Source organism: Papaver somniferum, chromosome 9, assembly GCF_003573695.1.
Source record: "Papaver somniferum cultivar HN1 chromosome 9, ASM357369v1, whole genome shotgun sequence".
Classification (NCBI taxonomy): Eukaryota; Viridiplantae; Streptophyta; class Magnoliopsida; order Ranunculales; family Papaveraceae; genus Papaver; species Papaver somniferum.
This window is the reverse complement of record NC_039366.1, coordinates 8,188,677-8,201,271: the sequence shown is the minus strand read 5'-3', so window position 1 is coordinate 8,201,271 and position 12,595 is coordinate 8,188,677. Positions and strand designations below refer to the sequence as shown.

At 37.2% G+C, this 12,595-nt stretch overlaps 1 protein-coding gene across 1 annotated transcript; it reads right to left on the bottom strand.

Moving 5' to 3' along the window:
• Nucleotides 1-2,138: 2,138 nt before the first annotated feature.
• LOC113311291 lies at nt 2,139-2,825 on the bottom strand. Its single transcript, XM_026560131.1, has one exon. The coding sequence runs from the start codon at nt 2,823-2,825 to the stop codon at nt 2,139-2,141; it is 687 nt and encodes a 228-aa protein (XP_026415916.1).
• Nucleotides 2,826-12,595: the final 9,770 nt, after the last annotated feature.

Sequence of the window (12,595 nt, the reverse complement as noted above, 5' to 3'; positions counted from 1 at the left end):
TTTCACTTGTGTAGGAGATGCACGACAATTACGGATCGCACAACTCGCTACTAGCAATAGAATGATTAACAGACTAATCTGGCGTGCACTCCAAACCAATCTAAGAATCAATCATGAACCCTAGATATAATGAAAACAAACGATGATGATTAAAACTTCAAATAGACTTATATAATAATAAAGCTTCACGCTAGAACATTGAATTCATCTTTAACCGATAGAAATTAGTTACACATAGATTTACTAAAACCCACAAATATATAAGAAAAAAGAAGAAAAAAATAGTTTGGTTTAAACCCTAAAATATGGATTAAAAACCTCTCTCCTCACTCTTATTTTCTCCCTCTCCAAAATTGTATTATCTTCTGTGCAGGGCTGCTTTATATAGTGGTGTGATAGCCGCGTACGATCCACAAAAGCCGCATGAGATAAACATTGTAAGTCGGCTGAGAACAATTATCGTGGGAGAAATCAAGTGGTAATGAATCGGTATGACATGAAGCATTTTAATATAGTGCAGCCTGCTTTCAAGGTTGAGTACACATCAGCTTAATGTATTATAGGCGTCACCGTAATTCTTCTTTCATGCGTGTTTCTTCTCAATTGCCGCGTAAGAAACATTTCATTCTGATCTTAAAATCTTGTATCCATATCTGTGATCACCTCCGTATCTTCTCCATTGGTTTCTCGGTCAAGAGACTCAGCCCAACTTCATCCAAATCCAGCAGGGTCATATCCATCAGTTTCTTCTCAAACTCTTTGTTTACGGTCTGTGTTTTGAAAGATACAGCAAAACTAGCAGCACCTTCATGCTCCTCTTGAACTTCTCTATCAGTCACCATTGATCATCATGATCACTGCCTTTTCGAGCTCGTAACAGCAAAACCCATCTCTCATCATGAACTCGTCACCATTGCCATGAATGGCAGCAACCAAGACATCATCTAAACTCGAGTCTTGTCCATCACCGTTTTTATTCCCTGTGTCTTGGCTGTAACCACAGTCTTCATAACCCCTTTCCGATGCAATCAACAGATCAAAATCATCAAACCAGAACCCACCATCATCGTGATCAGCATCCACCATCTCAACTTCATCGTCCCTGCCAATTGTTTTGCTGAAACTCTTCTCCATCCATCACTGATGTTGATCGTAAGCAGCAACCCATACCTCCATTCCTTGTTTTATCTCTCGAGCTCCCATTACTTGTAATCATCCATAGCGATCAATTATCACCACTGGACCAGAAACTGATCATGAGAACCGGAGAAGATACCCTGTTGGAGTCGTGGCCATGGGGAAGAAGGTGGCAGCCCTGAGTAACCTTCCCGGTGTTTTAAGTAATATTTGAATTATGACTTTCCCCAGTAAATGAATCGACTGCCTTTAGCAGTTCCTTTGAAACAGGTCACCCCTTAACAGAATGATTGCCCCTTAACGTACATGGGGGTGCCAATAGCACTTGACATAGAAAATGACCATTTTGCCCTTTTGGTCTTCCAAGTTCCTGTTTTGCTCATAACTTATTCGTACGAACTCAGAATGACTCCGTTCAGTTCTTGTTTGAACGAGTTCCACTGGGTCTTTGGCCCTTCTTCACTTGTGGCTAGCTTCTTTTATTGCACAATTAAATGCCAATTCACTCTTTTGGATGATTCATCTAATAAAACACAAATAAGAGAAAACAAGCGTAATATACAATAATTTGCAAGAAAACCAACAAATACTAGCATGGAATTGACACCAAATATATTTTAAATATGCACTTATCAAATACACGTGGAAGATATCAAGCAAAAACACCAATATGTTTTCATTTTGAAGTGGTTTTTTTTGTAAGTTAAAATGCATTCAAAAGACTAACTTGGGGAGTTAGTAACTCTTACAACTTGGTAAGTAGAGCCATCTAATGTTGGGCCGGAAGAATCAACCCGAACATTTGATTTATCTACTTCTAAAGTTATTCTAATACATTTTGGAGGTTCCTTCCTCCAATTAAAGAAGGAGCTGAAGTTTTTGGCTTCTTTGGCCATTAAGTCAGCTACATTGTTAGCTGTTCTCGGAATAAAAAAAAATCCCAAAGAGTTATTACAAGACTTGAGTTCATTGATAGCATCATCTAAGATGGCTATGTTCTATCATTCTAAAAAAGATTCTTTTCCATTAAGGTAATCAAAAAGGTTCTTGCAGTCTCCTTCTATTGAAAAGTTGGACAATTCAATTTTTGTCGCCCATTTAGCTCCCTGCAACAGTTCTAGGGCTACCGCTTCTTCAGGGGTAGAGGCTGTGAATGCTCTTACTCTTCCTTGTTCAAGAATTCCTGCATCTTTTCTAAAGATTAAAGAGAAACCTGCTGGCAAATTGGCAGAGATCCAATTTGTATCAATATTTAATTTCAGCTGAGATCTCTTAGGAGGATTCCAGGTAATATTCTTATCTCTTCGTCTTTTTACTTGATTTAGTAAGGGATGATCCTTGTACCAGAATTTTATGTATCTTTGAATTTCAGTACCCAATTGAACACTTGTCCGTTGTTTGTTTTCAAAAACTAGATTAGATCTCTCCTTCCATATGAACCATGCTTTTGTCAAAGCAATTTCTACAGGTATAATAGGGTTCTTTTTACCTATCCAGTCCTTACAAATGTCTAAGAAAGTTATAGAACTGTGAAATTGAAGATTCACTGGGTATGGTTCAGCTGCCCAAACCTCTTTGGCAAAGGGACAAAAAAACATATGTTCTATAGATTCTACAACATTACAGTTTGAAGGACAATTGGGATTAATGTCTTCCATGAATTTTGCTAACTTAAGATTTGTTGACATAGCATTCTGTAAGCATTTCCAAGCAAAGATTTTTATTCTTTGAGATACATTTAAGGTTCATAAAGAGTTACAAAATGAATATGGCTGGCCTAGATTGCAATGACTTCTAGTTTTTCAGTGAACTTATTGTACATTGACTTAACAATAAAAACCCCTGATTAGAATCTCATAATTTTAATTTGTTAATAGGGTATGTTGGGAAATTATATTTTCACACTCTTTAGTCTTTTACCAATATTATTAAAGACGGATACCAATATTATTAGGGGTGATATCAATCTATATATTCAGAAATAACTTTTCGGGTTCTAGAAAACAAGGAATTAGTTTTGGTGTAAAATTTCAGAACGATTTATAATAATAAAAAAAATAAACCTTTTGTAAAGGTAATTATTTTTACTTCTTACTTCTGTTTTTGGAGAAATAGAAATACTTGTGTTTTTGGTATAAATACGCTATAGAAAGAATGAGCCGAAACTCTTCACTGTTCAATTCTATGTCTTCCACCTCCCACGGCGCCCGGTCATTTAGTTATTTCCATATTTTCGTTATTGGCTGTTGGTTTTGATTGATCTTTTTATAGTGTAATTCTCATAATTATATTAAGTAATAAAACCGATTACTGATTTCGCGATTAATGGCCAAATTTAGGTAATAAAAATTAATTACATCAATTACGATAGCATTAAGCAATGTCAGCCTGGATTAGCGTTAAGCAATGCCATTTCACGCAAATATAAAAAGTAGTTTGATAAATGCTTAGATGAAGGTTTTGGTTTTGTCACCTTAGCTTTCACGATATTTGGGGAACTTAGTGAGGACATGGTGGATCCTATGAAGTGGTTGCATAATTATTTGTCTAGGTTTGATATTAGTACATGCAAAAAAATGTAATTTCCTTTTTCATTAGGCATTATCATTCTGAAGGATATTGGTGCTTAGCTGGTGACTAGGATCCCATCCAGTAATTTAAAATAAATGTAATTTATTTACATAAGTTACTATTATTAATAGCAGGCACCTAGCTCAGTTGGTCATTCCCGTTTCCCAAAATTTCATGCGCTCCAGGAGGTCCCAGGTTCGATCCCCCAATGGCGTAATATTGCAGGAATTAACATGGAAGGTAGAGTAGTTCCTCCTCCTTGTGACACAATCTCAGCCCCCATCCGTCGTTTCGGATCCCTTATTGGAGCTTAGCTTGTTAGGCTTCCAACTAGTTAATGTATGTTGTTGGAGCTTAGCTTGTTCTACTCCTGCAATTTACGGAACGATGCACGTTAATATTATTAATTTTTTATATTCGTTATTCGCGTTAGTAATTAGTTGTGAATCTCAATTTTTCTTTTCATAGTTCCGTGACTTTCGTCACCGACAGTTGCATATAGAAATAAAAATCAACATATTTTATATCAATCTTTTTCTTACCATCTTCATTTTGATATTATCAGTAATTGATAATATAATCTTGAAAAGGGAGTGTTATTGAGGTGCACGTCACGTTTATTACTGATTAAGAAATAACAACTAATCCCTTCAATCGCGTTTATAAACGTTCTATATATTCTCTTCACCACGTCTGTAATTTTGATTTAAAATGAAATAAAGAGAAGAAAAAAAAAGAAATAAGTTATAATGATGATCATGAGAATATTTTACACTTTTGGTCAAATATCGAGGCCTAGGAGAAACATCCATTCTTTGAGGCTCAAGAGAAAACACCTATTCAAGCATGCAAGTTGTATAGTCTCAATACAACCAAGTATATATGCATCAAATTTCAAAGTTTTATTTGAGTTTGACCTTGGTCAATATAATACGATTGGGGTTTTCTCTTCTCACCTCCTCAAATGAAAAAGTTGTCTATATGACATGATTTTGCTAAACCCCAAAACTTTTTCCTCTTCTACAGTCAATTTACACATATTACCGCACTACTTTAGACTTGAAACTCGCGACACGGCAACCAATTTGCAAATTCCAACCGACTAAAATTCCTCTCTTGATAACCAAAGGTCATCAATGCAAAATGTGCAATCAACTCTATATAATTCTTGCCTATCCAATCAACTCTCTAATCGACAACAACTCTTTCTTTTGTTCATTCTCCATTTCTTAGTTGCTATTGTGAAAACAGTCCGAGTCAGATTCTACATCTAAAAAAACAAGGTGCTAATCATTTTTTTTTTTTTTGATCAGAAACAATGAGCATTCCATCCCGTACTAGATCCAAATTAAAACTAAAACAAAGAGAAGAAGAAGGAGTATCTCTGGTGGTAAAGCTTCCAGAAGAGATTCACGTTGTTTTTTTTAAATCAAAATCAAAACTAAAGCAAAGAGAAGGAGTATCACTGTTGGTAAAGCTTCCAGAAGATATTCACTTTGAGATTTTTTTGAAGTTACCGGGGAAATCCATCTTATCATGTAGGTGTGTATGCAAGTCCTTGTATGGTCTACTTTGTAGCCCTATTTTTATCAAGAATCATCTCAATTTCATAGCAAGAGCAACCCTAAGCTCTTGTGTTTTCATCGAACCTGGAAAAATTACAGCCTCCCTAGGATTTACTCTATACCTATAGATTATGCTTCAATTTCATCATTGTCATGCCATGGAGCTGTCCTGATAAATTACCCATTTGAATCTAACAAAACTTATCATTACAACAACATTTTGGGTTCATGTAATGGACTAGTTTGCTTAAAGATTGTTAGTTCTGATATAGCTGAGAATGTGCACAATTGTTATTATAGTATTTTGAACCCGTTAACGGGAGAATACAAGGATTTTTCAGGGCCACCCAATCATGTTTTAAAGGCTGTGTGTCCTGGTCGCAAAGTTACATATGGATTTGGTTATGACAGCAACCTTGATGACTACAAGTTGGTAATGATATCGGATTTTGAAAAAGCTGGTTGCTTCAAAATGGATGTTTATATCATGAAATTAGATTCATGGAATCGTATTCAGGGCACCATCAATTACTAATTTTATGGTGAAAGATTGCATGGTGTGCTTTTCAATGGAAGTCTTCATTGGTTGGGGTTCTCGGGGAGTAAAGCTACCCAAGTGATAGTCTGTTTTGAAATTAGCACTGAGACAATAGTGGATATGCCATTACCTGAAAATATTATGCCACCTAGATATCTACGGGGGGCAATGCATATGAAAGTGGGAGTGTGGGGGGACTCCATTTGTGTAACTTGTGTTTGTGGACAATTTAGATCTGAAGTGTGGGTGATGCAGGAGTATGGAGTCAATGAATCTTGGATTAGAAAATATATCACAATTCAGTCCCATCTACTACCACTAGACATACTACTAGAGCCCTTAGGTCCATATTGGCTGCCATTATGGTGTTTTGACAATGGGAAAATTCTGGTAGACAATTGTCATGAGGAATTACTTTTATATGATCCAATAAACGACACAGTCAGATCAGTGGTGGTCCGTGATATTATTATGGACGACAATAGAGAGAGTTATGTGGAGAGTATTGTTTCACTTAACTCTGGCACTTATATGGAGAAACGGATTACCATGGGGTCTTGAAGAGTATAAAATGAAGACAGTTAAGGTAAAACCAAAACCAAAGCTCTTGTCCAGTAGCAATTATCAGGTCGAGCGGTTAAGGTAAAACCATCACATGTTATTTTTTCTTTTACGGTTAAGGTAAATCTATCACATGTTATTTCAGTTATATTTTTAAGTCTACAACTAAAACACCACTTCAGTTAATAAGGAAGATGTCAAATAGAAATATCTTTTTATTTGCTGCTTGCTTTTATGTGTGACTTACTTTCGAGTATCTGGTGAAAGGTTTCACTTGTACTAAGAATCAAAAATATTCCAATGACATGCATATTGGTGCAGAGTATTTCTTATATGAGTGCTATAGGATTTGGTTGTAGTGAGAAGTGAAGTCATTTTCAGAATGCAAAATTTTTATTTAAGATTGCCGCAGGTTTCTGGTAGGTTGGGAAACCTACAATAAAATACTGCAAGTGCACAACGTCTAACTAGTAGACAATGGCAAGTACAGGTCGTTCCCACGAGGAGTGTGAAATACTCTGCTAACTAATACCAAAACTAAATAATCAAATAAGTAATGTTTTAACGACTTTCAAAAGATCGGAACAAAATGAAATAATATAATTTTAACAATAAACAAAATGAAAACGGGTTATCAGGGTTTTCGGTTTCCACCAATTAAATCATGTGAACTCTACTAATTTTTATATATTACTCAAGACAAATATTGAAATTAATTTCATGTCTCGGAAGATAGTATGTTAAATTCCAAAATATTGTTTCTCCGTTGTAAATTCCTTCGCTTCATCGGTAGTGATTCTATAAAGCATTATTTATCAATCCTAAAGCATATCACGTCAAAGAATTTAATCCAAGCACGCCATATCAATTGAAAAGCATAAATAATCAAAATAATCACATGAACAATTATACACCAAGCTATATGAAGTGAAAATACTAATCAATCAAATCATTATTAAAAATATCATCGTAGAGAATACACAATTGAATTGGTTTCTACCTAAACCCTAATATGGATCTAGTTAGCCATGGCTTTTGAGAAAGCCATAAACAAATATCAAATAAAATCAATAGTTAATCGAAAAACGGAATTGAAACAAAACTTCAAACCGTAAACGGCTGTGAAGCCGCAACAACAGCAGCCTCCCTTCCTTCTTCTCTGTCTACGGCTCTCGCCTCCTCCTCCCTTTTTTTTTTTTTTTTGTCTGCTGCAAACTGAGAAGAGTTATAAACTCTAAAAATACGACCTAACCCATTGCAAGGCCCAAGTCCAATAAACAAAATCCAACTCCAAAGTTTAGGCTCCATCGTGACCACTTTCTGGCCATCGTCTGCTTCTGTAGACACCCATTTATCCATTCCGTCCCTCTGAGCACCTTCAGAACTCTAACGACAACATTATATTCCTTGTCTAACTCGATTCCGACCACAGAAGCCAACATCATTTTAGTCGAACCCCATTGCATACACTGAGGAGCCACCACTGCTCGGACCACACCAAACCATCTCAGCCATCCTTTTCGCAGTATGAACCAGAGTCCCATTTCGATTCCAGTTTCGCCAAACATAGAGGACTCATGGCCACCACTGCAGTTCACTTCCAGCAACCATTCCGCCATAACCCATCATACTCGCTTGGAAGCTTCATTCCATCCCGTCTCGTCAACACTGGTTGCATGGCTCAGCCAACGGAATCACTTGAACACCAACGATCCACAATTAATTAGAAGCCTGATTTGCATCTCCATTCTATCATGACAAACACTAGTTTGATTCACTGCTTACGTTTCTTCCATGTCTGAGCTCTCTTTGCATTGTATTCTCAATGGAAATTCAGCCACAACTCGAGCTCAAAACTGCAACAGATTGGTGTCCCTTGTTCTTACAACTCTTGCCTTCGAAAACCCATCTCTGCCTTTCATTATTGGACCCAAATACTCGCTGAAATCCATTAATGTTGCTGTCACCAGTACTACCACCAACTCGAGACAATACTGCTATCATTTTCATTTTCATCTCCATCTCTGTTACAGCATCAATTCCTTCAACTGAATCTTCTCTCGTTTTGTTTTCTCGACTGAACCACGGCAACCATGACAGCAACACAGCTGGTTCGTCTTCACTTGAACCAACCAAAGTTTTGATGTTGTCGTCGATCATTTCTCATCCACATTGGACAATACCACCACTGCCTTTTAGATCTTCTCAAGAGATTCGGATCACACCCACTTACGGACCCCAGAACTGTGGCTGTGTTGCTGTAAAATCATCTTCATTCAAACACGTACATCACCACCAGTTTCTGCCATTATCCGTACTCAGTCCACATGAGTAAATTCACTGTTGTCGCCGTTGTACTCAAACGATACAACAAATACACCTCCATTTCTCATTAGTTCCACCAGCAAACCATCTCTGCCATACAGCCACCAGAAAATCATTGTTCTTGTCGCTGGTGTAGAGACGACCACCATTTTGAGAACTGCGGCCATCTTCCACCGATAACTACCCAACATGGAACAGTCAATACATGCATCTTCACTTCTAACTTCTCAGCTGCTCAACTGCAAACCAGCAGCACCCTTCCAAACTTCGACCAGAACCAATTCAACAGTCATTTTCCTTATCTTCTCATACACAGCCACGATGGCAGCAACAACAGCTCTTGACTGCAGCTTCCTCTCGATCACAACTGAGCTGTCTCTGCAGCCACCACACAAAACCCTACATTGAACTCAAACTCAGGTGACTGGATATGAATATTCCAGCCATTACGTCCTCATTCTCAACGCCTCTCTGCAAATCTTGTAAGTCCACTGCATGATTTCAGCCATTGGAAGATTCGTACATTAAATCTGAGTAGGAGGACATAAACTCCACCACTTGTCTCACCAGCTCTAAGTCCGTTTATTCCATTAAATCGGGTCGTGACGGGATGACTTATGTGTTGCTGATATATAGAAATACCAGGTCAGCCATATTTCGTTATTTTCGTCGCAAATATTTATTTCTCCAACAACACCTACAAAGATATAAAATATCAAAATAAACAAAATCGAGACTAATATTACAGAGAATTGAGACTAATATAGACACATAAATGCGTCTATCATCTTCAACCCCAGATCTTCAATTCATACGGCATCTAGGGAGAAATCTGTGTTGGATTGGGTGCAAAAATTGGGAGTCATTTTGGTTGCATTGTGTCCACACGGAGTATTGTTCAATTGATCAACAAGTTAAAAAAAAAAATACGCCAGAAATTTGTTTCGATTGAAAAATAAAAGTAAAGCCACAAGTAAGTACATACCTTGCTGCTGGTTGATTATGTGGTCTATGTGATTGTTAGCTAGAAATGTAGTTAAACTGTTGTACGTAAATTGAGGTTACCTGCAAACGAACAAAATGAAATTCCTTATTTTGCAATTAGTTATAATCATTCTGTACTTAGTTTTATCACCGGGATTAGATAAATCCTTAATGTTGCAACTCATGTTAGTATTCCTGTTGGTAAAACACCACCAGAAATCAACCACGCAGTCATTTAAGCTTAATTTGTTTGGCTTAATTAACAAGCATGATTTGTACATTTTCCTTATTTTCCACGCAGTCATGGGTCCACGGCCAGAGTTTGAATTCCGATAGATATCATGGGCAAATTTAGATAATGTTATCGGCTTCTTTTATTTTCCTTTCTGTAAGTCTTCTTAATTTCATGTCAGCTGCACTCTTGGTGAAAAAAGAGCACATTACAAGCAGCAGGTACATCGGAAATTACAGGACGACAGTGGCTCTCATTTTAGTGGTTCAAATGCATGTATTAGCAGGGATTGGTGCATGAATAGTCCAACCAAAATGACTTATAATTTTACTAATACAATGCCAGAAAACATGGATGACGTACAAGTTGCAACTAGCTGATTCCCATCCTTGGTGCCAATATGACCTAAAGGTTCGACGATATACGAATGAGGAATATCTCAATTACATCCATAACTTGGCTGCTCAATATCGAGTTGATATTTGTGACGATCTGGATCTCCTTATACAGAGAATTTGTGAAGCTAGTTGACAACTTTTAGCAACTCAAGAAAATGACCATGAGGAACCGAGAAGGGCTAAACGTTCTAGGAGTACTGAAGAAGAAGAGGATAATGCTACTGAAGTGTTGGATAACAATGAGATGATAAATCTGGATGAGCAAAATACTGAAAAGAATCCATCTGGCACTGGGTTTGATGGAATGGAGCATGACCTAGTAGAGGAGGGAGACAATATTTCTAAGCAATCCCCCCAGGTGATGGATGAGGCTGCTGCTGCTTCAAACGTTTTGGTAAACTCTTTTCCACTCTATTTCTTTTCCAGTTATTTTCATCACTTTCAATTTTCCCATTTGATCTTTTCTTGCAGTTCCATCTTCGTTAATCGCAGTTCCAACGTCTTTTTAAGTATGAGAATATTAAGTTGGAACTGTCAAGGTTTTCTAGGCAAAGATACTAGGGATCACCTTCTCTACCTTAATAATCTTCACCATCCTGATATTTTCTTTGTTTGTGAAACAAAAATTAATGATAATAGAATTATCAGGCTTTCAAACTTTCTAGGTATGCCTAATAGTGCTTCCGTTCCTTCAGTTGGTTTAGCAGGTGGCTTACTCTTGCTTTGGAAAGATGGCTTTTCCCTTAATATTTCTTATCGGGATGACAAAATTTTTCATATGTGCATTACTAATGATCCTAGTAGAGGTGATTGGTACCTAACTTGCATTTACGGTACTCCCTATAATAATGAAAAATTTGCACAATGGCCTTTATTAAGAATCTGAGTATGTCTATCAATAAACCCTGGGTTCTTATTGATGACCTTAATATCACTTTCACTGCTGATGATAAAAATACTGGTTGCGATAATATAACTTCTAGTGATATTCTTGACCTCATTAGGGATTCAGACCTTACTGATCTAGGGTTTTGTGGTAGACCGTTTACTTGGACTAGCAACAAACACGGCACAGGACGTTTCAAGTTTAGGATAGATAGAGCTATGGGAAATAGTGATTGGTTTCTTCAATATCCTGATTCTGTTCTTAAGCATCTCCATCATTATGGTTCAGACCATACCCCTATAATGATAGACATTTCTAACAACAATAGGGTTACAGGCAGGAATGGGGAAGGAATGGAGGAAGGATAAGGAAAGGAATGGAAATTTTTCGAACATTGGCTCAAACATGACTCTTTTTCTGAGAATATTAAAGATGCTTGGTCTACTAACTGTTCTGGATCCAATGCTTTTGTCCTTACAAATAAGCTGTCAAATACTAGACACTTACTTTCCTTATGGAGTAAAAGCACGTTTGGCGATTTAAACAAGCAGATCACGCAACTTCAGTCAGAACAAAACTCTATGCGATTCGATGACAACAATGGTTCTAATACATAAGCTGTTATTAACATAGAAAGCAAGATCAGGCAATTGAATGAAGTTCAAGCAAGTTCCAACAGGCAGAAAATCTCGTGACCACTTCTATAATGACATGGACATGAACTCGAGGTACTTCCATATTAGAATGAACCGCAGAAGATGTCGAAATAAAATTGATGCTCTTTAGCATCTGATGGTACGTGGTGTAACGATAGAAATTCAATATCTCAACTACTTCAGCGGCATTTCCAAGGTATTATGACTTCCTCCAATCCTCCTAGAAGTGAGAACTTTCTCAGACACATACCTCAATGCATCTCTGAGCAAGACAATGAATAACTTGAAGCTATTCCTTCATAACAAGAAATCTACCAAGCACTCATGACTATGGAGCCATGGACTTCACCTGGCCCAGACGGCTTCCCTCTTGGGTTTTACCAATCCCAATGGCAGCTGGTAAAAGAGGATGTGTTTAAGATGATAAAATCTTTTTTTTCACTCGGGATTCCTTCTTCATCAAATCAACAATAACAGAGTATCTTTTATTCCCAAGGTTCAAATAGCAAACAAGCCGGAGGATTTTCGTCCTATAACACTGTGCAATACTGTATATAAAATTATCTCAAAGATCATTGCTTTGAGAATGAAGAAGCACATCGCCAAAATCATATCACCAATGCAGTCAGCTTATTTACCTGGTAGATGGTAGGCTTCTAAAAGGTCCAAAAAATTATTCCCCGGCAGCGGCGCCAAAAACTTGGTAGGCCAGGAAAAGTGTATAAAATAATGCGCAGAAAAA

Coding starts and splice junctions, on each gene's coding strand:
- LOC113311291 (XM_026560131.1), bottom strand. CDS start 2,825: ATGTCAACAAATCTTAAGTTAGCAAAATTCATGGAAGACATTAATCCC.